Raw genomic sequence first — 24425 nt, 5'->3', positions numbered from 1 at the left:
TGAGCACTGGGGTCCTGGCTAGCAGGATCCCAGTGACACATATCAAACACACAGACAACATAGGGTTTTCACTATGAGCACTGGGCCCTGGCTAGCAGGATCCCAGTGAGACAGTGAAAACACCCTGACATATACTCACAAACAGGCCAAAAGTGGGGGTAACAAGGCTAGAAAGAGGCTACCTTCCTACAATCGGTGTATGCCGAGGGCAAAAAAAAAATGGAGTCCGTTCCATCAGCCTAACATTGTTCGACTACCACCACGCTTCGAAGTAGGCCCAAGAAGGGCGAGGTCACTCCTTAGGGGCATGTAATCAAGCCCGACGATTACAATCGGATCGATTGACTGGAAAACCCGATCGGGAAAAGAAGAGAGAACTTCAGATAGTACCGAACCGAGATCTACAGGAGCGAAAGGAAGCACGTCCGAACGTGACGGCGGAAAGAAAACAATCTAATAAAGGACTAGATGCCCATGTGCACTATCACCGAGAGGAGGAGTCACTCGATCTTGTGACTTAAAAGCCTTCTTCAAAGAAAAAACGTTTAACACTCCGAGCCCAACACTAGATGGCGGACTTATGCAAAGCATGTGTATCTGCAGGTACACATGCCAACGAACATATAGATCTGTCTTTTGTGGACTTTGTATGTTTTTGTAGTTTGTTTCCAAGGCTCAGAGGCAGTGGAACTGTGGCCCGAGAGAGCGAAGGACCAACTTCACCCAAACAACGGCAGTCTTCTAAACTCCTGTGTGGGTGCACATATAATGCTTTCATTAGGGCCCAGCGACCCGTGTACACCACAGGGTCCAACACATCACTAGGAGAGAGGAAGGATGATCTGTGATAACAAAAGCAGCTCCACTCCAGAATGAGAGATGTGCAGCACTTGCTGCAGCAGTGCACATTCTAATCCACGCAACAAGAGGCTTCAATGAAAAGACAGGCTGTGCTGACAGTGTGGACACCCCACAGCACCCATCTGGAAGCTAAGTGAGGAGACAGGCCACGCAGCGACACTCTCAGCACACGCCTGTGGGTCCGAAGACAGCTGAGTGAGGAGATAGGCTTGACAGAGACGCCTTAGCGCACACACCTGTGGGTCCGAAGGCAGCTGAGTGAAGAGACAGGCAGCGCTGAGACATCTCAGCACACACCTGTTGGTCAGGCACCAAAAGACTGCATCACCGGTCCTCTGGGTCCCCTCTCATCCGGACGAGCGTGGTCCCTGGAACACAGGAACTCTATCCAAGTGACTCCCACAGTCCAGTGATCCTTCAGTCCAAGTTTGGTGGAGGTAAGTCTTTGCCTCCCCACGCTAGACTGCAAACCTGTGTACTGCGTGATTTGCAGCTGCTCCGGCTTCTGTGCACTCCTCCACAGATTCCTCTGTGCACAGCCTACCCTGGGTCCCTAGCACTCCGTCCTGCAGTGCTTAACCCTCTGAGTTGGACTCCAACGTCATGGGACCCTCCTTTGTGACTCTGAGCTAGCTCCGGTTCACAAATCTTCTAAGTGCCTGCTCCGGTACTTCTGCGGGTGCTGCCTGCTTCTGTGGGGGGCTCTCTGAGTTGCTGAGCACCCCCTCCGTCTCCTCCTCCAAGGTGCGACATCCTGGTCCTTCCTGGTCCCCAGCAGCACCCAAAAACCTCTACATTGGCCCTTGAAGCTAGCAAGGCTTTGTTTGCGGTATTTCTGCGTGGGAACACTTCTGCAACCTTCAGCGCACCGTGGGACATCTTCCATTCAAAGGAGAAGTTCCTAGCTCTCTTCGTTGTTGCAGAATCCTAGGCTTCTTCCATCCAGAGGCAACCTTCTTGCACCTTCATCCAGGGTTTCCTGGGCTCCTGCCCCCCCGCCGGACACTATCGCGACTCTTGGACTTGGTCCCCTTGCCTTGCAGGTCCTCAGGTCCAGGAATCCGTCTTCAGTGCTTTGCTGGTGTTTGTGGTTCTTGCAGAATCCCCCTATCACGACTATTGTGTTCTATTGGGGTAGTAGGTGCACTTTACTCCTACTTTTCAGGGTCTTGGGGTGGGGTATCTTGGACACCCTGCCTGTTTTCTAACAGTCCCAGCGACCCACTACAAGCTCCCATAGGTCTGGGGTCCATTTGTGATTCGCATTCCACTTTTGGAGTATATGGTTTGTGTTGCCCCTAGACCTATGTTCACCTATTGCATCCTATTGTAATCCTACACTGTTTGCATTACTTTTCTTACTATTACTTACCTGTTTTGGGTTTGTGTACATATAACTTGTGTATATTACTTACCTTCTAACTGAGGGTACTCACTGAGATACTTGTGGCATATTAGCATAAAAATAAAGTACCTTTATTTTTAGTAACTCTGAGTATTGTGTTTTCTTATGATATTGTGCTATATGATATAAGTGGTATAGTAGGAGCTTTGCATGTCTCCTAGTTCAGCCTAAGCTGCTTTGCCATAGCTACCTTCTATCAGCCTAAGCTGCTAGAACACCTCTTCTACACTAATAAGGGATAACTGGACCTGGTACAAGGTGTAAGTACCACAAGGCACCCACTATAAGCCAGGCCAGCCTCCTACACCCCTCAGCACACACCTGTGTCCCCGAAGGCAGCTGCGTGAGGAGACAGGCTGTGCAAAGACCTTTCAGCACAAGCCTGTGGGTCCGTAGGCAGCTGAGTGAGGAGGCAAGCTGCAGAGAGACCCATCAGCACACAGCTGTGGGACCGAAGGCAGCTGAGTGAAGAGACAGGCCGCGCAGGGACCCCTCCGCACACACCTGTGGGTCCGAAGGCAGCTGAGTGAGGAAACTGGCTGCTCAGAGACCCCTCAGCACACACCTGTGGGTCCGAAAGCAGCTCAGTGAGGAGACGGGCCACGCAGGGACCCCTCAGCACACACCTGTGGGTCCGAAGGCAGCTGAGTAAGGAGACAGGTTGCGCAGAGACCCCTCAGCACACACCTGTGGGTCCGAAGGCAGCTCAGTGAGGAGACGGTCCGCGCAAAGACCCCTCAGCACACACCTGAAGGCAGCTGAGTGAAGGGAAAAGACTGTGCCAAGACCGGTCACACAAAGGTGTGGGTTCCAGAGCAGCGATTGAAGGGCAGGTTCTAAATAGGGCCCTTGCTGTGTTTCATGCTTTCATTACCAGAATTCCAATCAATCATTTCCTGTCAGTGTGATGTTTTCCAAACCCTTTAGGCCTAGTGGGCACAAGAGACTCACACCTTTCCCTTTAGATTTACCGCTACAGAGAACCTCAGCCATAGCAAGTAAAAGGAGATGGTTTCTTATAAGACACTTTCTTTCAGAGCTCCTCAGTAAGGGATGTGATGCACACCCACCTTAGGAACCTCTCAAAGAGTCAGTGCTCCTCTCTGCTTAATGAATTACCTGCTCTATGCAAACACAGTTCGAGAGCCTACTGTCGGCATCTGAGTGTTGCAGCCTCCAATGATGCTGCAGCACACCACTAAGCTATCATATCAGAGGTGGACATGGTGACACAAAACCTTTGATGTCAATGTTTTCAGTCACAATGTTTTGTAAGCACTCTTGCATGGAGTGCCCTGAAAAAGCTCCTGTGTGTAATACAAAAATGTAAGACTTAAATACAAGTTAATACCAGCAGAGAGTTGCAGTACAACATCTTGTGCAAATCTGCATATTACGAGCAACTAGTATTATGGTACACATGGTGGGTGTCTGTAGCAATTTACAACTGCAAGAAGCTGCAATTGCAGGTACATGACAGGAATTAACCTAAAGGAGTACGGTTTTTACAGGGTATACCTATGCTCCTGTAGAACCCTGGGCAGGAAAGGGAACTGAATTTCCAGGAAGCTAAGGGAGGGAGCACCATTCTCCTCCGGCTCAACCCAGGTGGAGTCAGGCAACAAGCAGGGCTCACATTCTCTGGGAACTCACCCAGATGTTATTACACCAAGTCCTTCTCACCTGTGCTGGGGCTGATTGTACCACTGGCTCGCCCCCGCTGATCCGGAGGGTGTGTGTCTGTCTCGTTTTTAACATTCTGTGACAGGACCAGGGGAATTTGTGGCTGGTCTGCAATTCATAAAAAATGCAAACACAAAATGATTAAAGTGTCATTCAAAACACAAAGCAAGGAAGAGTGGGAGCAAGAGGGATAAGGGTGGGAGCAAGAGGGATAAGGGTGGGAGCAAGAGGGAGAAGGGTGGGAGCAAGAGGGAGAAGGGTGGGAGCAAGAGGGAGAAGGGTGGGAGCAAGAGGGAGAAGGGTGGGAGCAAAGAGGGATAAAGGTGAGAACAAGTGAGAAGGGTGGGACCAAAGGGAGGAAGGGTGGAAGCAAGGAGGGGAAGGGTGGGAGCAAGGAGGGGAAGGGTGGGAGCAAGAAAGGGATGGTGGGAACAAGGAGGGAAAGATGAGAACAAGAGGGAGAAGGGTGGGAGCAAGAGGGAAGGTTGGGAACAAGCGGGTGGGGTGGAAACAAGGGAGAAGGGTAAGAACAAGAGGGAGAAGGGTGATAACAAGAAGGAGAAGGGTGAGAACAAGAAGGAGAAGGGTGAGAACAAGAGGGAGAAGGGTGAGAACAAGAGGGAGAACGGTGAGAACAAGGGGGAGAAGGGTGAGAACAAGGGGGAAGGGTGGGAGCAAGGAGGGAAAGGGAGGGGGCAAAGAGGGGAAGGGAGGGAGCAAGGAGGGGAAAGGTGGGAGCAAGGAGGGGAAGGTGAGAACGAGGGAGAAGGGTGAGAAAGAGGAAGAGTGGGAGCAAGGAGGGAAAGGGAGGGGGCAAAGAGGGAGCCAGGAGAAGGGTAGGAGCAAGGAGGGGAAGGGTGGGAGCAAGGATGGAAAAGGGTGAAAGGAAGAGGGAGATGGGTGAGAACAAAGGGGAAGGGTGGGAGAAAGGAGAAGGGTGGGAGCAAGGAGGGGGAAGGGTGGGAGCAAGGGGAAGGGTGGGAGCAAGGGGAAGGGTGGGAGCAAGAAGGGAGAGAGTGGGAGCAAAAATGAGAAGGGTGAGAAAAAGGGGGAAGGGTGGGAGAAGGAAGAAAAGGGAGGGGGCAAAGATGGGAAACATGGGAGCAAGAAGAGACGGGTGGGAGCAAGGATGGAAAAGGGGGAGCAAGGAGGGGTAGGGTGGGAGGAAGGGGGTAAGCTTGGGAGCAGGGAGAGGTGGGAGCAAGGGGGGGAAGGGTAGGAGAGAGAGAGGAAGAAGGGTGGGAGCAAGGAGATGGGGGAAGGGTGGGACCAAGGAGGAGGGGAAGGGTGGGACCAAGGAGGGGGCGAGTGTGAGCAAAAGGGAGAAGGGTGAGAATGAGGGAGAAGGGTGAGAACAAAGGTGGGAGCAAGGAGGGAAAGGGTGGGCAAAAGGAGGTGAAGGGCTGGAGCAAGGAGTGGAAAGGTAGGAGCGAGAGAAAGAATGGTGGGAGTGAGAGGAAAAAGGGTGGGATCAAGGAGGCAGGAAGGGTGGGAGCGAGGAGGGGAGGAAGGGTGGGACCAAGGAGGGGAAAGGGTGGGACCAAGGAGGGGAAGGGTGGGACTAAGGAGGGGAAGGGTGGGACTAAGGAGGGGAAGGGTGGGAGCAAGGAGGGGAAGGGTGGGAGCAAAAGGGAGAATGATGGGGAAGGGTGGTAGCAAAAGGTAGAAGGGTGAGAACGAGGGAGAAGGGTGAGAACACAGGGGAAGGGTGGGCGGTAGGAGGAAAAGGGAGGGGGCAAAGATGGGAAACATGGGACCGAGGAGAGAAGGAGCAAGGATGGAAAAGGGTGGGAGCAAGGGGGGAAGGTGGGAGCAAGGGGGAAAGGGTAGGAGCAAGGGGGAAAGGGTGGGAGCAAGGGGGGAATGGTGGACGTGTTGGCAAGAGGAAGAAGGGTGAGAGCAAGGAGGGGAAGAGTGGGAGCAAGGAGAGGAAGAGTGGGCGCAAAAGGGAGAAGGGTGAGAACAAGGGGGAAGGGTGGGAGCAAGGGGGAAGGGTAGGAGAGAGAAGAAGGGTGGGAGCAAGGAGATGGGAGAAGGGTGGGACCAAGGAGGAGGGGAAGGGTGGGACCAAGGAGGGGGCGAGTGTGAGCAAAAGGAAGAAGGGTGAGAACGAGGGAGAAGGGTGAGAACAAGGGTGGGAGCAAGGAGGGAAAGGGAGGGGCAGAGGGGAAGGGGGACTCAGAAGAAGGGTTGGAGCAAGGAGGGAAAGGGTGGGCAAAAGGAGGTGAAGGGCTGGAGCAAGGACGGGAAAGGTAGGAGCGAGAGAAAGAAGGGTGGGAGCAAGGAGAGGGGAAGGGTAGGAGCACGGAGGGGGAAGGTTGGGACCAAGGAGGGGGAAGGTTGGGACCAAGGAGGAGAAGGGTGAGAGCAAGGAGGGGAAGGTTGGGACCAAGGAGGAGAAGGGTGAGAGCAAGGAGGGGAAGGGTAGGAGCCAGGAGGGGAAGGGTAGGAGCAAAAGGGAGAAGGGTGAGAACACGGGGGAAGGGTGAGAACACGGGGGAAGGGTGAGAACACGGGGGAAGGGTGGGCGGTAGGAGGAAAAGGGAGGGGGCAAAGATGGGAAACATGGGACCAAGGAGAGAAAGGTAGGAGCAAGGATGGAAAAGGGTAGGAGCAAGGATGGAAAAGGGTGGGAGCAAGGGAGGGAAGGTGGGAGCAAGGGGGGAAGGTGGGAGCAAGGGGGGAAGGTGGGAGCAAGGGGGGAAGGTGGGAGCAAGGGGGGGAAGGTGGGAGCAAGAGGGGGAAGGTGGGAGCAAGGGGGAATGGTGGGAGCAAGGGGGGAATGGTGGGAGCAAGGGGGGAATGGTGGATGTGTTGGCAAGAGGAAGAAGGGTGAGAGCAAGGAGGGGAAGAGTGGGAGCAAGGAGGGGAAGAGTGGGAGCAAGGAGGGGAAGAGTGGGAGCAAGGAGAGGAAGAGTGGGCGCAAGGAGGGGAAGGGTGGGAGCAAGGAGGGGAAGAAGAGTGAGAACAAGCAGGGGAAGGGTATGAGCAAGCAGGGGAAGGTTATGAGCAAGGAGGGGAAGAGTGGGAACAAGGAGGGAAAGGGTGGGAACAAGGAGGGAAAGGGTGGGAGGAAGGATGAAAAAGGGTAACAGCAAGGAAGGGGAAGGTTGGAGCAAGAGGGCGAATGGTAAGAACAAGGAGGGGAAGGGTGGGAGCAAGGAGAGGAAGGGTGGGAGCAAGGAGGGGAAGAAGAGTGAGAAGCAGGGGAAGGGTATGAGCAAGCAGGGGAAGGGTATGAGCAAGCAGGGGAAGGTTATGAGCAAGGAGGGGAAGAGTAGAAGCAAGGAAGTGACAGGGAGAGTAAGGAGGAGAAGGTGAGAACAAAGAGGGAAAGGGAGGGAGCAAGGAGGGGAAGGGACGGAGTAAAGATGGGAAAGGATTGGAGCAAAGGGGAAGGGTGGAAGCAATAGGGAAAAGAGTGGGAGCAAGGATGGAAAAGGGCGAGAGCAAGAGGGAGAAGGGCGGAAGCAAGAGGGAGAAGGGCGGAAGCAAGAGGGAAAAGGGCGGAAGCAAGAGGGAGAAGGCCGGGAGCAAGAGGGAGAAGGCCGGGAGCAAGAGGGAGAAGGCCGGGAGCAAGAGGGAGAAGGGCAGGAGCAAGAGGGGGAAGGGCAGGAGCAAGAGGGGGAAGGGCAGGAGCAAGAGGGGGAAGGGCAGGAGCAAGAGGGGGAAGGGCAGGAGCAAGAGGGGGAAGGGCAGGAGCAAGAGGGGGAAGGGCAGGAGCAAGAGGGGGAAGGGCAGGAGCAAGAGGGGGAAGGGCAGGAGCAAAGGGGAAGGGCAGGAGCAAAGGGGAAGGGCAGGAGCAAAGGGGAAGGGCGGGAGCAAAGGGGAAGGGTGGGAGCAAAGGGGAAGTGAGGGGAAGTGTGGGGAAGGGTGGAGCAAGAGAGAAGGGTGAGAAGAAGCAGGGGGAAGTGTGGGAGCAAGAGGAAGAAGGGTGAGAACAAGCAGGGGGAGGGTGGGAGCAAGGATAGGGAAGGGTGGGAGGAAGAGGGAGACGAGTAGGAGTAAGGGGAAGGGTGGAAGCAAGGATAGAAAATGGTGGGAGCAAGAGGGAGAAGGGTGGGAGCAAGAGGGAGAAGGGTGGGAGCAAGCATGGAAAAGGGTGGGAGCAAGCATGGAAAAGGGTGGGAGCAAGCATGGAAAAGGGTGGGAGCAAGCATGGAAAAGGGTGGGAGCAAGCATGGAAAAGGGTGAGAACAAGGGGGAAAGGTGGAAGGTGGGGGAAGGAGGGGAAGGGTAGAGCAAGAGGAAGAAGGGTGAGAACAAGGAGGGGAAGGGTGGGAACAAGATGAATAAGGGTGAGAACGAGCAGGGGAAGATAGGAGCAAGCAGGGAAGGGTGGGAGCAAGAAGAAGGGTGAGAACAACAAGGAGAAAGGTGGGAGCAAGAAGGAGAAGGGTGGGAGCAAAAAGGAGAAGGGTGGGAGCAAGGAAGGGAAGGGTGGGAGCAAGAAAGGGAAGGGTGGGAGCAAGAAAGGGAAGGGTGGGAGCAAGGGAGGGAAGGGTGGGAGCAAGGGAGGGAAGGGTGGGAGCAAGGAAGGGAAGAGTCGGAGCAAGGGAGGGAAGGGTGGGAGCAAGGAAGGGAAGAGTCGGAGCAAGGGAGGGAAAGTATGAGTAAGGGGAAGGGTTAGAACAAAGGGGAAGGGAGCATGCACTCATGGGGTAAAGGAATGATCTAGAAACAATGGGAATGAGCAAAGGGAAAGGGAATGAAAGTAAGGAAATAATTGAGGTAAAAATGGAGCAAGCAAGAAAAGAGCAGTGAGAAGCTGGCAGAGGGGATTAGAAGTAATAATGAAAACAATCTAGCAAATGGTAATGTTAGTGAGATAAAATTAGGTGTCCAAGCAGGGAACTACGGAAGCGCCAGATGGAGGTGGAGTAGAAAGGGAGGGAGCGACCATAAAGGGGGAAGGAGCGTTAACCAGCTAAACAAGGGTACAAGTGAGCACAGCGAAAGGAATGTGAGAAGATAAGTGAAAGGGAGCTATACCAGGTGAGGTGTAAGATAAATTTAGAAAGCGGGCATAAGGGAGGGAGTAAGTAGGATGAGAGGAAGGTGGACGACATGGTGAAAAAGGCAGTAAATGGGGCGAAAAGGAGGTACTGAACAAGTAGGCCAACAGAAGGTGAGCAGAAAAAAGTGCACTCCATACTAATTGTAGAGCGTGACAAGCGAAAAGCTACCGTATTCCACTTCGTGCAGATCATTATACATCTTTAGGTTAAGAGCAGACAGGTTGGTCCACAGACTTTGTGGAGTAAAATTGAAAAATAAATAATTTAAATATGTAAGATTTACCTTGTGGGCAGCGGTCATTTCCAGATAATAGTTGTTGGAGGCCTGAAGACATGAAATAAATCCAATATTCAATCATCAGAAATGCAGAAGCCAGGCCAGATTAAAGTAAGAAGGATTGTAAATACAGACTAAAGTGAAAAGGGGACATGATCTGGTACTGATGCCAAAGCACTCTCAGCGAAAGAGAATGTTACTAATAAATCATTAAACCAGCTAAGCTCATCATAAAAGCCTGATCAAGGAAAGGTGAAAGTGGATCACTTCTAGGGCAGTGCAAACCCTGAAAGAAGCAGCCAAAATGTAAATGTGTATTTACCAGTGTTGTTGTCAGTGCCTATGCGTGTACCACAACAGAGCTTCTAGCTTATGGCACTAGTCAGTGGCAGACACTGCTACATTTATATACATTAAAAGAACTGAGCCCAAGAATAGATCATTGCATAGCTTGGAAAGGACAGAACACTTAGGGCCAGCCACCTGAGAAGTCCTTTAATACTAAATGATAAGCTGTTGTGATGTTTGTATGACAAATGCCTTGGACATCCCAGCATGCACCTAACCCTGCTACTGTAAGAGGCTGGCCTGGCTTGTAGTGGGTACCAGAGGTACTTACACCTTGTGCCAGGTCCAATTATCCCTTATTAGTGTAGAAGAGGTGTTTCTAGCAGCTTAGGCTGATAGAAGGTAGCTATGGCAAAGCAGCTTCGGCTGAATTAGGAGACATGCAAAGCTCCTACTATACCACTGGTGTCATATGTACAATATCATAAGAAAACACAATACACAGAGTTACTAAAAATAAAGGTACTTTATTTTTATGACAATATGCCAAAAGTATCTCAGTGAGTACCCTCAGTAAGAAGGTAAGTACTATACACAAGTTATATGTACACAAACCAAAGTTAGGTAAGTAATAGCAAGAAAAGTAATGCAAACAGTGTAGAATTACAATAGATTGCAATAGGAGCACATATGTATAGGGGCAACACAAACCATATACTCCAAAAGTGGAATTCGAACCACAAATGGACCCCAGACCTATGTGAGCTTGTAGAGGGTCGCTGGGACCGTAAGAAAACAGTTAGGGTTAGAAAAATACCCCACCCAAAGACCCTGAAAAGTAGGAGTAAAATGCACCTACTACCCCCAGAGAACACAGAAGTCGTGATAGGGGGATTCTGCAGGAAGAACACACACCAGCAGTGCACTGACAATGGATTTCCGGACCTGAGTACCTGTAAGACAAGGGGACCAAGTCCAATGGTCGCGACGGTGTCTGGGGGGGGCAGGAGCCCAGGAAACCCCAGCTGAAGGTGCAAAGAAGCTGCCACCGGTTGGAAGAAGCTTGGAGTTCTGCAAGAAAGAAGAGGACTAGGGACTTCGTCTTTGGAAGACTGATGTCCCACGTCGCGATGAAGCTTGCAGAGTTGTTCCCACGCAGAAAGACCACAAACAAGCCTTGCTAGCTGCAAGGGTCGCGGTAGAGGTTTTTGCGTGCTGCTGAGGACCAGATGTCGCCTTTTGGAGGAGAAGACAGAGGGGGCACTCAGCAACTCAGAGAGCCCTCACAGAAGCAGGCAGCACCCGCAGAAGTACCCCAACAGGCACTTAGAAGAAAAGTGAACTGAAGTCCACGCAAAGTCACAAAAGGGAGTCCCACGACGCCGAAGGACAACTCAGAAGGTTGTGCACTGCAGGACGGAGAGCTGGGGACCCAGGCTTGGCTGTGCATGAAGGAAATCCTGGAAGAGTGCACAGGAGCCGGAGCAGCTGCAAATCACGCAGTACACAGCTTTGCAGTCTAGCGTGGGGAGGCAAGGACTTACCTCCACCAAACTTGGACTGAAGAGTCACTGGACTGTGGGAGTCACTTGGACAGAGTTGCTGTGTTCCAGGGACCACGCTTGTCAGGATGAGAGGGGACACAGAGGACCAGTGTTGCAGTCTTTTGGTGCCTACGTTAGCAGGGTGAAGATTCCGTCGACCCACAGGAGATTTCTTCAGAGCTTCTGGTGCAGGGTGAAGGCAGGCTACCCCCCAGAGTATGCACCACCTGGAAATAGTCGAGAAAGCCGGCAGGATTAGGCGCTACAATGTTGCTGGTAGTCGTCTTGCAACTTTGTTGCGTTTTTGCAGGCGTCCTGGAGCAGTCAGCGGTCGATCCTTTGGTAGAGGGTGAAGAGGGAGATGCAGAGGAACTTTGGTGAGCTCTTGCATTCGTTATCTGAAGAATTACCCAAAGCAGAGACCCTAAATAGCCAAAAAAGGAGGTTTGGCTACCAAGGAAGGAGGATTGGCTACCAAGAGAGGTAAGAGCCTATCAGAAGGAGCCTCTGATGTCACCTGCTGGCACTGGCCACTCAGAGCAGTCCAGTGTGCACCCAACACCTCTGTTTCCAAGATGGCAGAGGTCTGGGACACACTGGGTCACTCCCCTTTCCTTTGTCCTGTTTCGCGCCAGAACAGGGCTGGGGGATCCCTGAACCAGTGTAGACTGGCTTATGCAGAGATGGGCACCATCTGTGCCCATCAAAGCATTTCCAGAGGCTGGGGGAGGCTACTCCTCCCCAGCCCTCACACCTCTTTCCAAAGGGAGAGGGTGTAACACCCTCTCTCAGAGGAAATCCTTTGTTCTGCCTTCCTGGCCCAGGGCTGCCTGGACCCCAGGAGGGCAGAAACCTGTCTGAGGGGTTGGCAGCAGCAGCAGCTGCAGTGGAGACCCCGGAAAGGCAGTTTGGCAGTACCCGGGTTCTGTGCTAGAGACCCGGGGATCATGGAATTGTCCCCCCAATACAAGAATGGTATTGGGGTGACAATTCCATGATCTTAGACATGTTACATGGCCATGTTCAGAGTTACCATTGTGACGCTATACATATGTAGTGACCTATGTATAGTGCACGCGTGTAATGGTGTCCTCGCACTCACAAAGTCCGGGGAATTTGCCCTGAACGATGTGGGGGCATCTTGGCTAGTGCCAGGATGTCTACACACTAAGTAACTTTGCACCCAACCTTCATCAGGTGAAGGTTAGACATATAGGTGACTTATAATTTACTTATGTGCAGAGGTAAATGGCTGTGAAAAAACCTGGACGTTGCAGGCTGCAATGGCAGGCCTGTGTATGAATTGTCAGAGCTCACTATGGGTGGCAAAAGAAATGCTGCAGCCCATAGGGATCTCCTGGAACCCCAATACCCTGGGTACCTCAGTACCATATACAAGGGAATTATATGGGTGTACCAGTATGCCAATGTGAATTGGTAAATTTAGTCACTAGCCTGTTAGTGACAATTTGGAAAGCAGAGAGAGCATAACCACTGAGGGTTTGGTTAGCAGAGCCTCAGTGAGACAGTTAGGCATCACACAGGGAACACATACAAGGCACATACTATGAGCACTGGGGCCCTGGCTGGCAGGATCCCAGTGACACAGACTAAAACAACATATATACAGTGAAATATGGGGGTAACATGCCAGGCAAGATGGTACTTTCCTACAGCTACCATCCCAGAAACCTGTTTACCTAGTGGATAGGGAAATATGGAGCCCGTTAGATTTTTTTAGTTGGTGAATCTTAATAATATACCAATCCCTGTATTGCAGTTACCTTTGGAAAAGGAGCAATTCAGTGGCCTCTTAGCCTGGTACACCTAAGATTCTCTTAAGTAATCCGATTGTGGGCCCTGGGGTTGTAACACTATGAAGAATGGCCAGCGAGAGGAGACTACAAGCTGCTGAATGTGGCAGTCGCTCTGGGAGACTCTAGCACCCGACCATGACCACCACAGGTTTCGGACCCCTTGCTTTGTTGCTAGTGTCCTGAATACCAAGGAGCCTGGGCACCAGGCGATGGGCAGAAGACACCAGATCAGGAATCAAACCCCTGCGTGAGGCCACTCTTCCTCCAAACTCAGAATAAATCTGGGAAGCCCGCAGGGTCCTTGTTTAAAGGCGTGCATCCTATTAGCAGAAAAACTTCTCCAGTGCCTTCTGCCATACTATCCATGAGCCTTTCCATGTCCTTAGCGTCCCTGAAACACATTCTGTAGTCTGTGAGGATGCATGCTGTGCACAATTGTTACCTGAAAAAAATCTCTGTAGCCTGCAAGGACTCATGCCATACACACAGGGTACCTGTAAAATATCTACTGTAGCCTGTAAGGACCCATGCCGTGCACATATGGTACCTATAAAATATTTACTGTAGCCTGCAAGGACCCACTCCGTGCACACAGGGTACCTGTAAAATATCTACTGTAGCCTGTAAGGACCCATGCCGTGCACATATGGTATCTGCAAAATATCTACTGTAGCCTGTGAGGACCAATGCCGTGCACATATGGTACCTGTAAAATATCTACTGTAGCCTGCAAGGACCCATGCCATGCACACAGGGTACCTGAAAACTATCTACTGTAGCCCAGCTGACATATGCCGGCGACATGGGGAACTTGTAAAACACTTAGGGCCTCATTACGACCCTGGCGGTCATAGACCGCCAGGGTGGAGGCCGGATGAAGCACCGCCAACAGGCTGGCGGTGCTTCACCAGGTATTCCGACCGCGGCTGTGAAGCTGCGGTCGCCCAGCCGGGTCCGGCGGTTTCCCGCCGGATTCCCCCCAGCTGGGGGAATCCTCCATGGCGGCGCTGCTTCCAGCGCCGCCATGGGGATTCTGACCCCCTTCCAAGAGGCTGGCGGGAACGGGTGTCGTGGGGCCCCTGTGGGCCCCTGCACTGCCCATGCCACTGGGATGGGCAGTGCAGGGGCCCCCTAACAGGGCCCCATAATGATTTTCAGTGTCTGCTTTGCAGATACTGAAAATCGCAACGGGTGCCACTGCACCCATCGCACCCCTGCAAATCCGCCGGCTCCATTCGGAGCCGGCTTCCTCTTTGCAGGGGCTTTCCCGCTGGGCCGGCGGGCGATCTTCTTGAGATCGGCCGCCGGCCCAGCGGGAAAGTTAGAATCACCGCCGCGGTCATTTGACCGCGGTGCGGTGTTTGGGCGGTTTCCGCCCGGCGGGCGGCTCCCGCCGCCCGCTGGGGTCGGAATGACCCCCTTAATCTAGCGAAAGGGGAACAAGGAGGCCTATTTCTTTAACATCTCTGGCCTGTGTGCTGGTTCTGCTAGATGGAGGAGGTTCACAATGATTCAGAGTCCATTTGACTGCATAGAATTAAAAAAACAACTGGAAGTGCAGTTGGTACCAGCCCTGAAAGACCAGGAACACTCTTGGTCATCACTGCACCAATGACCCCCTGGGTACCCAAGTCCTGTGGGACACCCAGTCACTGAAAGGCATGACCACGACGGACATGGAGGTGTGGACCTACGAAAGAAAAAATGGCTCAGAAAACCAACCTTTTCAGTGTTGACTTACGTGTCATCTGACCCCTACAAAAGCAGGACTAGCACACTGGGATCACACACTGGCATCAGGATTTCAGTGACCTGAGACTTTATACGCTGTGACCCAGAACCAAGGTCACCAGAACCTTACTCGCAGGAGGAGGACAGTCTTTGCTGGAAGGGGTCCTAGTTTTTTGTCTTTGCTGGAAGGGGTCCTAATTTTTGGGTGGTGAGTGTTTTGTCTTTGTTGGAAGGGGGCCTTTGTTTTTTGGTAGTGGGTGTTTTTTCTTTGCTGGGAGGGGGTCCTAGTTTTTGGTTGGTGGGTGTTTTGTCTTTGCTGGAAGGGTTCCTAGTTGTTGGATGGTGGGTATTTGGTCTTTTCTGGAAGGGGGTCCTAGTTGTTGGATGGTGAGTGTTTGGTCTTTTCTGGAAGGGGTTCTAGTTTTTGGATGGTGGATGTTTTGTCTTTGCTGGAAGGCATCCTAGTTGTTGGATGATAGGTGTTTTGTCTTTGCTGGAAGGGGTCCTATTTTTTGGATGGTGGGTGTTTTGTGTTTGCTGGAAGGGGGTTCTAGTTGTAGGGTGGCAGGTGTTTTCTATTTGCTGGAAGGGGGTACTAGTTGTTTGATGGTGGGTGTTTTCTCTTTGCTGGAAGGGTTCCTAGTTTTTGGATGGTGGGTGTTTTCTCTTTGCTGAAAGGGGTCCTAGTTTTTGGATGGTAGGTGTTTTGTCTTTCCTCAAAGGGGGGGCCTAATTGTTGGATGGTAGGTGTTTTGTGCTTTCAGGAAGGGGGACCTAGTTGTTGGATGGTGGGTGTTTTGTTTTTGCTGGGGGGGGGGTCCTAGTTGTTCGATGCTGGGTGTTTTGTGCTTGCTGGAAGAGATGCTGGTTTTTGGATGGTATTTTTTTATTTTTTTGTTTGCTGGAAGAGGGTCCTAGTTGTTGGATGGCAGGTGGTTTGTGTTTGCTAGAAGGAGGTCTTAGTTGTAGGGTGGCAGGTGTTTTCTATTTGCTGGAAGGGGGTACTAGTTGTTTGATGGTGGGTGTTTTGTCTTGGTGTTTTTGTGTTTGCTGGAAGGAGGTCCTAGTTGTTGGATGGTGGGTGTTTTCTCTTTGCTGAAAGGGGTCCTAGTTTTTGGATGGTAGGTGTTTTGTCTTTCCTTGAAGGGGGTCCTAATTGTTGGATGGTAGGCGTTTTGTGCTTTCTGGAAGGGGGACCTAGTTGTTGGATGGTGGGTGTTTTGTTTTTCCTTGAAGGGGGGTCCTAATTGTTGGATGGTAGGTGTTTTGTGCTTGCTGGAAGGGGGACCTAGTTGTTGGATGGTGTGTGTTTTGTTTTGCTGGAGGGGGGTCCTAGTTGTTGGATGCTGAGTGTTTTGTGGTTGCTGGAAGAGATGCTGGTTTTTGGATGGTGTTTTTTTTTTGTCTGCTGGAAGAGGGTCCTAGTTGTTGGATGGCAGGTGGTTTGTGTTTGCTAGAAGGAGGTCTTAGTTATTGGATGGTGGGTGTTTTGTATTTGCTGGGGGGTCCTAGTTGTTGGATGGTGGGTGTTTTGTATTTGCCTGAAGGGGGTGTAGAAAAGGAAAAAGCAGGAAGAGAAAGTGAAATAAAAAAATTAAAAAAAAAAACACTAAGCACCCCATTATTTGAGGCGGTGTTCTAGTTGGAGTGGTACCTCCAGGTGGAAATCTGCCAGTCACTATTCTGGGTGGCTGGGTGTCTCTGTGTCAGTAATCCTAGGTCTGCATTACTGGGTGCACCTGCTTAAATCTCTCCAGGGGCAGGAACTGAGGACAGTACCACTGCCTGACCCAACCCCAGGAGCGTAGCAGGTGGAGCAGATTATTTTGCCACCCCAACAAGTACCAGGAGCTGCATCCCCCTACCCACTGTAGGAAGGACAGCCCCAGCCAATGGCACAGATGGGGGCTGACTTAACCATCAGGGTTCCTCCCATCACCCAGAGCACAACAAAGGGGCAGGAGGCAACATTTCCCTCTGGCTGCTTCTACCCTGACTGCCCTACCGGACCCCTACTCTCCATCTCCAACAAGCCCTACTGTTCACATTTTATGTCTGCTCTCAGCAGACCTGTCCGAAGTATGCTGCAAGGCAAGGCCACATCTGGGGGTATTTAACTAGTGTTGGACTTTGAAATGGATTTCACATTTTCCTGAAGCTCTTTGATGTGCCCTAGGATGTACATTCGAGTGACACTTAAATTTGAATGAGCTCAAGTGTATTAATGTAATTTGGTTATTTCAGCATGCTCGTCCCCCGTGGTACTTCTGTTCTGTGATGCACCCTCACGGAACTGGTCTACCTACAGGGCAGTGGTATCCGTGCCTGTCCTATTTTCAGTGTCTCGGACTGCTGGAGAGTGGTGGAAGGGAGTGACAGGATTCTGGCAAAAGTTGGGAGGATGCAAAGATTGAGAATGCACACACTGGATGGATGCCGCCTGTTCAAGTAGACTGGTAGAAGGTGTCTGATAGGTTTGCTCTGGCACTGTGTGGGCTCCCTTCGTGTGGGTGTAGGTAAGGGATCCTAGTGAGAGGCAGGAACCCATCTCGAGGGTACAGCTGGCCCAAGAGGACTAAAAGAGACTGGATCTGGTGAAGTATGTCAGATTGCTGGTTTAACACTGCCCGTGCAGTGTACACAAAACATAAAGGGGGGCTTGAATCCATCTGCTGATAAGCAAACTCTCTGGGACATGTGGTGCTAGAACTTCAAGGAGGAGGTCTGAATGCGCAAGAGACCTGGTGATACTGCTCCCCGCATCACACGGTGCTTGCTGACAGCTGTGCTGGATATACTCTGAGCCATGATGGATGCACGCAGAGTACTCACTCCCTGCCAGCTCCCCACTGACTGCCAAGGCCACGGACATGGGGATTTCTAGCTGGTGTACTCCATGTAACGTAATGTAACTAGGGGCACGTCTGAGGTTGGGTCAGTCAGACTCGCACAGGGCATTACAAGGAGGTGCCCTCAGTGCCAGACTAGTCATGCTCACCAGTTCCAATAGGCTATTCTCCAAGAGGTCACCAATGAGCCCTGCCTTACACTGTCAATGGGGGTATCTGCCATGTTGGTTGCACGGTGGGTGTTGCATGTTGTAACCGCAACACATTTGTAAGCGCAGGGTTAGCCGAACTAAGCAGCACTGCTCCGGCTCCCTCAGCAGCTCTCCTTGCACCTGCTGCTTTACTTCTCTGCCGCTCAGTCACTAGCGCTCTCTCAGAAGCTCTCCTTGCACTGGGTGCGTTACCTCTCAGCTGCTAAGAGTGGCTAGTGCTCCCTCAGCAGCTCTCCTTGCACCGGGTGCTTTATCTCTCTGCTGCTCAGTCTCAGTCACTAGCGCTCCCTCAGCAGCTCTTCTTGCACCAGGTGCTTTACCTCTCTTCTGCTCAGAGTGACTAGTGCTCCCTCAGCAGCTCTCCTTGCACCGAGTGCATTACCTCTCAGCTGCCCAGTCACTAGCGCCCCTCCAGCAGCTCTCGTTTCACCTACTGCTATACCTCTCTGCTGCTCAGTCACTAGCGCTCCGTCAGCAGATCTCCTTGCACCGGGTGCATTACCTCTCTGCTGCTCAGTCACTAGCGCTCCCTCAGCAGATCTCCTTGTACCTGCTGCTATACCTCTCTGCTGCCCAGAGCCATTTGCACTCCCTCAGCAGCCCTCCTTGCACCTGCTGCTTTACCTCTCTCCTGCTCAGTCACTAGCGCTCCCTCAGCAGCTCTCCTTTCACCTGCTGCTATACCTCTCTGCTACCCAGTCACTAGCGCCCCCTCAGCAGCTCTCCTTTCAACTGTTGCTATACCACTCTGCTGCTCAGTCACTAGCGCCCCCCCACAGCAGCTCACCTTGCACCTGCTGCGTTATCCCTCTGCTGCACAATCACTAGCACCCCCTCACCAGCTCTCCTTTCCCCTGCTGCTATACCTCTCCGCTGCTCAGTCACTAGTGCCCCCCAGCAGCTCCCCTTGTACCTGCTCCTATACCTCTCAGCTGCTCAGAGTGACTAGCGCTCTCTCAGCAGCTCTCCTTGCACCAGGTGCTGTACTGCTCTGCTGCTCAGAGTCACTAGCGCTCCCTCAGCAGCTCTCCTTGCACCTGCTGCTTTACCTCTCTCCTGCTCAGTCACTAGCGCTCCCTCAGCAGCTCTCCTTGCACCGGGTGCGTTACCTCTCTGCTGCCCAGTGTTATTAGCACTCCCTCAGCAGCCCTCCTTGCACCTGTTGCTTTACCTCTCTCCTGCTCAGTCACTAGTGCTTCCTCAGCAGCTCTCCTTGCACCGGGTGCTTTACCTCTTGGCTGCTCAGTTACTAGCACTCCCTCAGCAGCTCTCCTTGCACTGGGTGCTGTACCTCTCTGCTGCTCAGTCTCAGTCACTAGCACTCTCTCAGCAGCTCTCCTTGCACCAGGTGCGTTACCTCTCAGCTGCTCAGAGTCACTAGCACTCCCTCAGCAGCTCTCTTTGCACCAGGTGAGTTACCTCTCAGCTGCTCAGAGTGACTAGAGCTCCCTCAGCAGCTCTCCTTGCACCGGGTGCTTTACCTCTTGGCTGCTCAGTTACTAGCGCTCCCTCAGCAGCTCTCCTTGCACTGGGTGCTGTATCTCTCTGCTGGTCAGTCTCCGTCACTAGCACTCTCTCAGCAGCTCTCCTTGCACCAGGTGCGTTACCTCTCTGCTGCTCAGAGTGACTAGAGCTCCCTCAACAGCTCTCCTTGCCCCACGTGCTGTACCTCTCTGCTGCTCAGAGTCACTAGCACTCCTTCAGCAGCTCTCTTTGCACCAGGTGCGTTACCTCTTCGCTGCTCAATCACTAGGGCTTCCTCAGCAGCTCTCCTTGCACCGGGTGCTTTACCTCTCTACTGCTCAGTCACTAGCGCCCCCTCAGCAGCTCTCCTTTCACCTGCTGCTATACCTCTCTGCTGCTCAGTCACTAGCGCTCCCTCAGCAGATCTCCTTGCACCGGGTGCGTTACCTCTCTGCTGCCCAGAGTCATTAGCACTCCCTCAGCAGCCCTCCTTTCACCTGCTGCTATACCTCTCTCCTGCTCAGTCACTAGTGCTCCCTCAGCAGCTCTTCTTGCACAGGGTGCTCTACCTCTCTGCTACCCAGAGTCACTAGCACCCCCTGAGCAGCGGTTACCTCTGTGGTATTCTAGTAGTCCCAACTCCCTTCTACACACTCTACTTACCTAGGTGGGGGTCCTGTGTTTGCATTCCATTTTGTTTGTATATGGTTTGGGCTCCCCCTAGGGTCACTATTGGTTATTGCTGTTTGCACTGCTTTCTAACCTTTTCCATGCCTATTACTGTTTACTAGTGTATCCATTTAGTGTATTACTTAACTTCTTTTGGAGGATTGCCCTTCTAGTATTTTGTGGTATTGTGTTCCACAAATATAGACCCTTTATGTTTGTAAAACTGAGTGTTTTCTTTCATGTGTGTGAGTACTGTGTGGCTAGAGTGGTATTGCATGAACTTTGCATGTCTTCTAGATAAGGCTTGGCTGCTCATCCACAACTACCTCTAGACAGCCTGGCTTCTAGGCACTGCCTACATTTCACTAATAAGGGATAACTGGACCTGATATAAGGTGTCAGTACCATAGGCACCCACCACACACCAGACCAGATTCCTACAGGATGCTTTATCTCTCTGCTGCTCAGAGTCACTAGCGCCCTCAGCAGCTAAACTTGCACCGGGTGCTTTACCTCTCTGCTGCTCAGTCACTAGCACTCTCAGCAGCTCTTCTTGCACCTGCTGCGTTATCCCTCTGCTGCCCAGAGTCACTAGTGCTCTCAGCAGCTCTTCTTGCACCGGGTGCTTTGCCTCTCTGCTGCTCAGTCACTAGCACTCTCAGCAGCTCTTCTTGCACCTGCTGCGTTATCCCTCTGCTGCCCAGAGTCACTAGCGCTATCAGCAGCTCTTCTTGCACCTGCTGCGCTATCCCTCTGCTGCCCAGAATCCCTCGGTCCCCCAGTAGCTCTCCTTTCACCTGAGCTATACCTCTCTGCTGCTCAGTCACTAGCGCCCCCTCAGCGGCTCTCCTTGTACCTGCTGCTATACCTCTCTGCTGCTCAGTCACTAGTGCCCCATTAGCAGCTCTCCTTGCACCTGCTGCTATACCTCTCTGCTGCTCAGTCAGTAGTGCCCCCTCAGCATGCCGCATCGCCTGTGAATGACTCCACCGCTGTCCATACTCACTCGCACTGGGAGGCTTCTGAGACACGCGCAGGTCCTTGCAGAACAACACCTCCTCATGTTTAATCCTCAGCAGGATGTCTGGGCTGGGAACAGAACAGCCCGCTGCGGGGAGAGGGAGAGGGGTTATTCTTTTACATCCGAGTGCATGTGAATCTCAAGCCCTCTATCCAGCAATCTAATGAAAAACGAAATGCCAGTAGTGGGAGCACGTAGAGATACCCAGCACACTTGGGAAAGTAACCCTAGGTGGTATCAGATAGGCGAGGCCGCCCTGCAATGGCCCCAGTGGTGTCACTGTGAAGAGGAAATAGCTTTATTTCTTATTTCCATCTGACAAGTCGCAGCTCTCACCTGAGAAGTCTCAGAGGCGTTAGAACCTCCAGTAAATGTTACAAACTTTCACACACTCTTACAAAAATCTCCTGAGTTGGATTATGAGATGCTGCACAAAACATTTCCAGAGCCCTTAGGAAAACACATTTTTCTAGTAGTTTTTATTTATTTATTTTAAAGAAAGAACATTTAGGCCTTAATGATTTTGGCAGACTTCAGTCTTGTAAGTGACTTATTCTCAGACTTGGCAAACACAATCTCTCTCCTCAGAGCGGTTAGAAATGGTGGCCTATATTATGGGTAACACAGACGTACCCGCGGGGGCCTTCTTCAGATCTTCTCCCTTGGAAGAGGTCAGTTTCTTGACATACGGCTGATCCTCCTTTTTAATTCTGAACAGAGTCTCCGGATTGGTAATGCTATAGCCTGGAATTCAAACAACAGATTTCATATTACAAGTTACTAAGTGATCCTTTGTAATTAGTGTAGTTCACATCACCAAAGCAGAAAATAAAACAGCACGCACAAGTTACCCAACAGAAAAAACAGTTCAACGATAGGAATCTGCAAGAAAAACCTCAGTGGGTTGCAGGAGACAATCCATTTAGGGGTCTTGCCAGAGGTTGATGTTGATCAAGTATCCCAGGACCTCAGACTGCACTCGTCCTCTAAGCCGCACACATTTATTGCCACCAACACCGTGGCACACTTATCTTGACCTAAAACCTGAAGGTACAAGAATTCAAGTCCAAGATTAAAAGAGAATAGGGATCCTGGCCTGAGATCAAATGTGCCTGAGATGACTCCAGACTGCACTGCCCCTAAAAGAAAGGCCTCAGTGTCTCTACTGATGAGTAAACAAGGAAGGAAGAGGCTTCCCTAGCGTGGCCCCAGCCACCAGTCTCAGGAGTCATGAAATAGCAGTAGGTGCAAAGACCCGTTTGTTGTCTTAACTTTCATTTTTTGTCTTTCAGCAGCGAAGAGGAGGCTTTTTAGCATCAGTCCATGAGTGTGGTCACATCTAATCCAAGTCCAAGAGCATCTGGCGCACCCATTCAGTGGATACACTTGAGCTAGAAGGTTCCCTCAGCCTTACAAGGGCTTATCAAGAAATGCTCTCTGTGCTCACAATCAGGTGGAGAGTAGCAAATCAAAGACACAAGACATCAACTGCATGCTTGTAGGAAGCTGGGTTCTTGTTGCAGTACCCCCCCCCCCCCTTTCTGCCTGGTTTTTGATTCAATTTCAACTGAAATGCACTGGGTTCCTGCTAACCAGGTCCCCAGTGCCAGTGTTCCTTCTCCGAAACAAGTCACCTGGTCACTTGATCCCCAAGTAATCAGGCCCTTTAGCACCTCTGTAGGTCCCTAGTAAATGGTACCCCTGGAACTCATGGCATGCAAGGATACTAAAGAGGGTCCATCAGAGCTGCAGCACAACTTGTGCCACTCTAAGGGACCCACCACAAACTTATGCAGAATGCCATTGCAGGCTGCGTGACAAGCTGCTTCCAAAATTGAAAACACAACATGGTTGTGTGCCATGTCCCCTAAACACTGGTTGTGATATCTGTAAGTCACCCCTACAGCAGGCCTTCAGCCCTAAGGCAGGGTGCATTACATGTGAGAGTCTATCTGAATGAGCAAATATGCCCCTACTATGTCTTTGTCGATTCCTAGACATAGTAAGTGACCAGGGAAGCCATTTTAAATGCATGTGCTGGGCACTGGGCACTGGCAGTGCCCCAGTTACATGATGGCTTCCCTGAACATAACGATGTTTGGTATCAAACATCTTGTATTGATAAGCCCACACTGATTCCAGTGATGGATTTATCAATACATGCACCCAGAGGGCACCTTAAAGGTGCCCCCTGAAAATCTACCAACTGCTGGTGTGCCCACTGACCAGTTCTGACCAGCATGCCACAAACAGACGAGGTTCTGGCCTCCTAGGGTAAAAGTCTCTGCTCTCAAGAGGTCAGAACAAAAAGCCTGTCTGGGCCAGGATATTACACACCCCTCCCCACAGGATGACCTGCATGCCAAGGCAGGAGCTTGAAAGAAACCCACTGCCTGTGATATGCAGATCTAGCTCTCCTCAGAGGGGGAAGCCAACCCCCCTGTCTCAGGGCCCATCTGGCACCTGCACAGGTGGGAAAATTAGCCAAGCAGGAGGCATGTTGCCCTTCCAGGATGGACACACCCCTAGGGTGGTCAGCCTGAAGTGGTCACGACTAGGGTGACCACCTGACATTGAGGCAAATTCTAGACAGGACTGTAAAAATTCAGGATGAGGGGTCAAAATTCAGGACAAAAATTCAAGAACAAACGTCAGTTTTACAGACACACCCAAGAGAGGCCATACACCATTACGTTAGCAGTGCATTTATTTACTCTTTTTTAACATAGCACTATTTATTCACTGTGGTCTTTTTGTGATGGCCTCCAGGTATGCTACATTCAGATGTCACATTACATCCTTGTTCAGTAGTAAATGAATGCCTTTCAGCACTGTGTCAAGGTCATCACCACTACCCAAATCTACACAATCTTTCTAAAAGAGAAAGTAACAACAACATTTTGATGTTTCTGAACATTTAAAACACCTGGCAAACAGTTTGGGAAACATTAAGGTAATTAACCTTATGCTAGTTTAAACAATTTGAACAAAAACATCTGGCTCACCCCAACCGTCCATGGACTTTCATCCTAAATATAATTTTATGAGACAGGGCAGATGGTGTGGGTCACAGTCTCACACCTAATGTCAGGATGTGAGGTACCCACAACTTGTCTATAGTCTCACAGCACTAGAGTGTATGGCTGGGACGCTACATTTAACTCAGATCTGGAAACCCGGACTACTAATCAAAGATAAAAAAAGAGGAGGATGAAACCGAGTTCAAATGGGAGGCTGTTGCTGAGAACCGGATAGATAAGGAAGAGAAGAAGAGGGTGGGACAATTCCTAAAATCAGACAAGATGGGTCCACCAAGACTATCAGACGGTATTGGGTATGTGGGAGTTGTCTCTGCAGACAGGAAAGAAACAGAAGAGGCACTGTTAAGTGGTTGCACAAGCAGCACCCACTCACCTTGGCAAACTCTTCTGGTGCAATGGTCTGCTGTTCGTGAAGGGAAGTGTGAGCTGGGCCCACACCCCTTGCAAGGTTGTGCAAGGCAATTGCCCGCTTTGTCCAGGTCTTAAAATGGTTTTGAAATTGAGCAAAAGCCAAACTAGTGATCTGGGTTATCCCTAGGTGTCAA

The 24425-nt window shown here is 51.4% G+C and overlaps 1 protein-coding gene across 1 annotated transcript in view; it reads right to left on the bottom strand.

Annotated features, from left to right (window-relative positions):
- Positions 1 to 24425, bottom strand: part of LOC138295307 (zinc finger protein 271-like) — a 100724-nt gene that overhangs the window by 34589 nt on the left and 41710 nt on the right. Inside the window, exons 3-6 of the mRNA XM_069233521.1 lie at positions 21473 to 21583; positions 20825 to 20926; positions 9251 to 9292; positions 3950 to 4057 (exon numbers count right to left, since the gene is read on the bottom strand). Of these exons, the coding sequence (XP_069089622.1) occupies positions 3950 to 4057; positions 9251 to 9292; positions 20825 to 20926; positions 21473 to 21583 (363 nt within the window). The remainder of the gene's footprint in view (positions 1 to 3949; positions 4058 to 9250; positions 9293 to 20824; positions 20927 to 21472; positions 21584 to 24425) is intronic.

Source organism: Pleurodeles waltl, chromosome 5, assembly GCF_031143425.1.
Source record: "Pleurodeles waltl isolate 20211129_DDA chromosome 5, aPleWal1.hap1.20221129, whole genome shotgun sequence".
Lineage (NCBI taxonomy): Eukaryota > Metazoa > Chordata > Amphibia > Caudata > Salamandridae > Pleurodeles > Pleurodeles waltl.
Note: the sequence above shows the minus strand (reverse complement) of the source record. Positions and strands in the feature narration are given on the sequence as shown.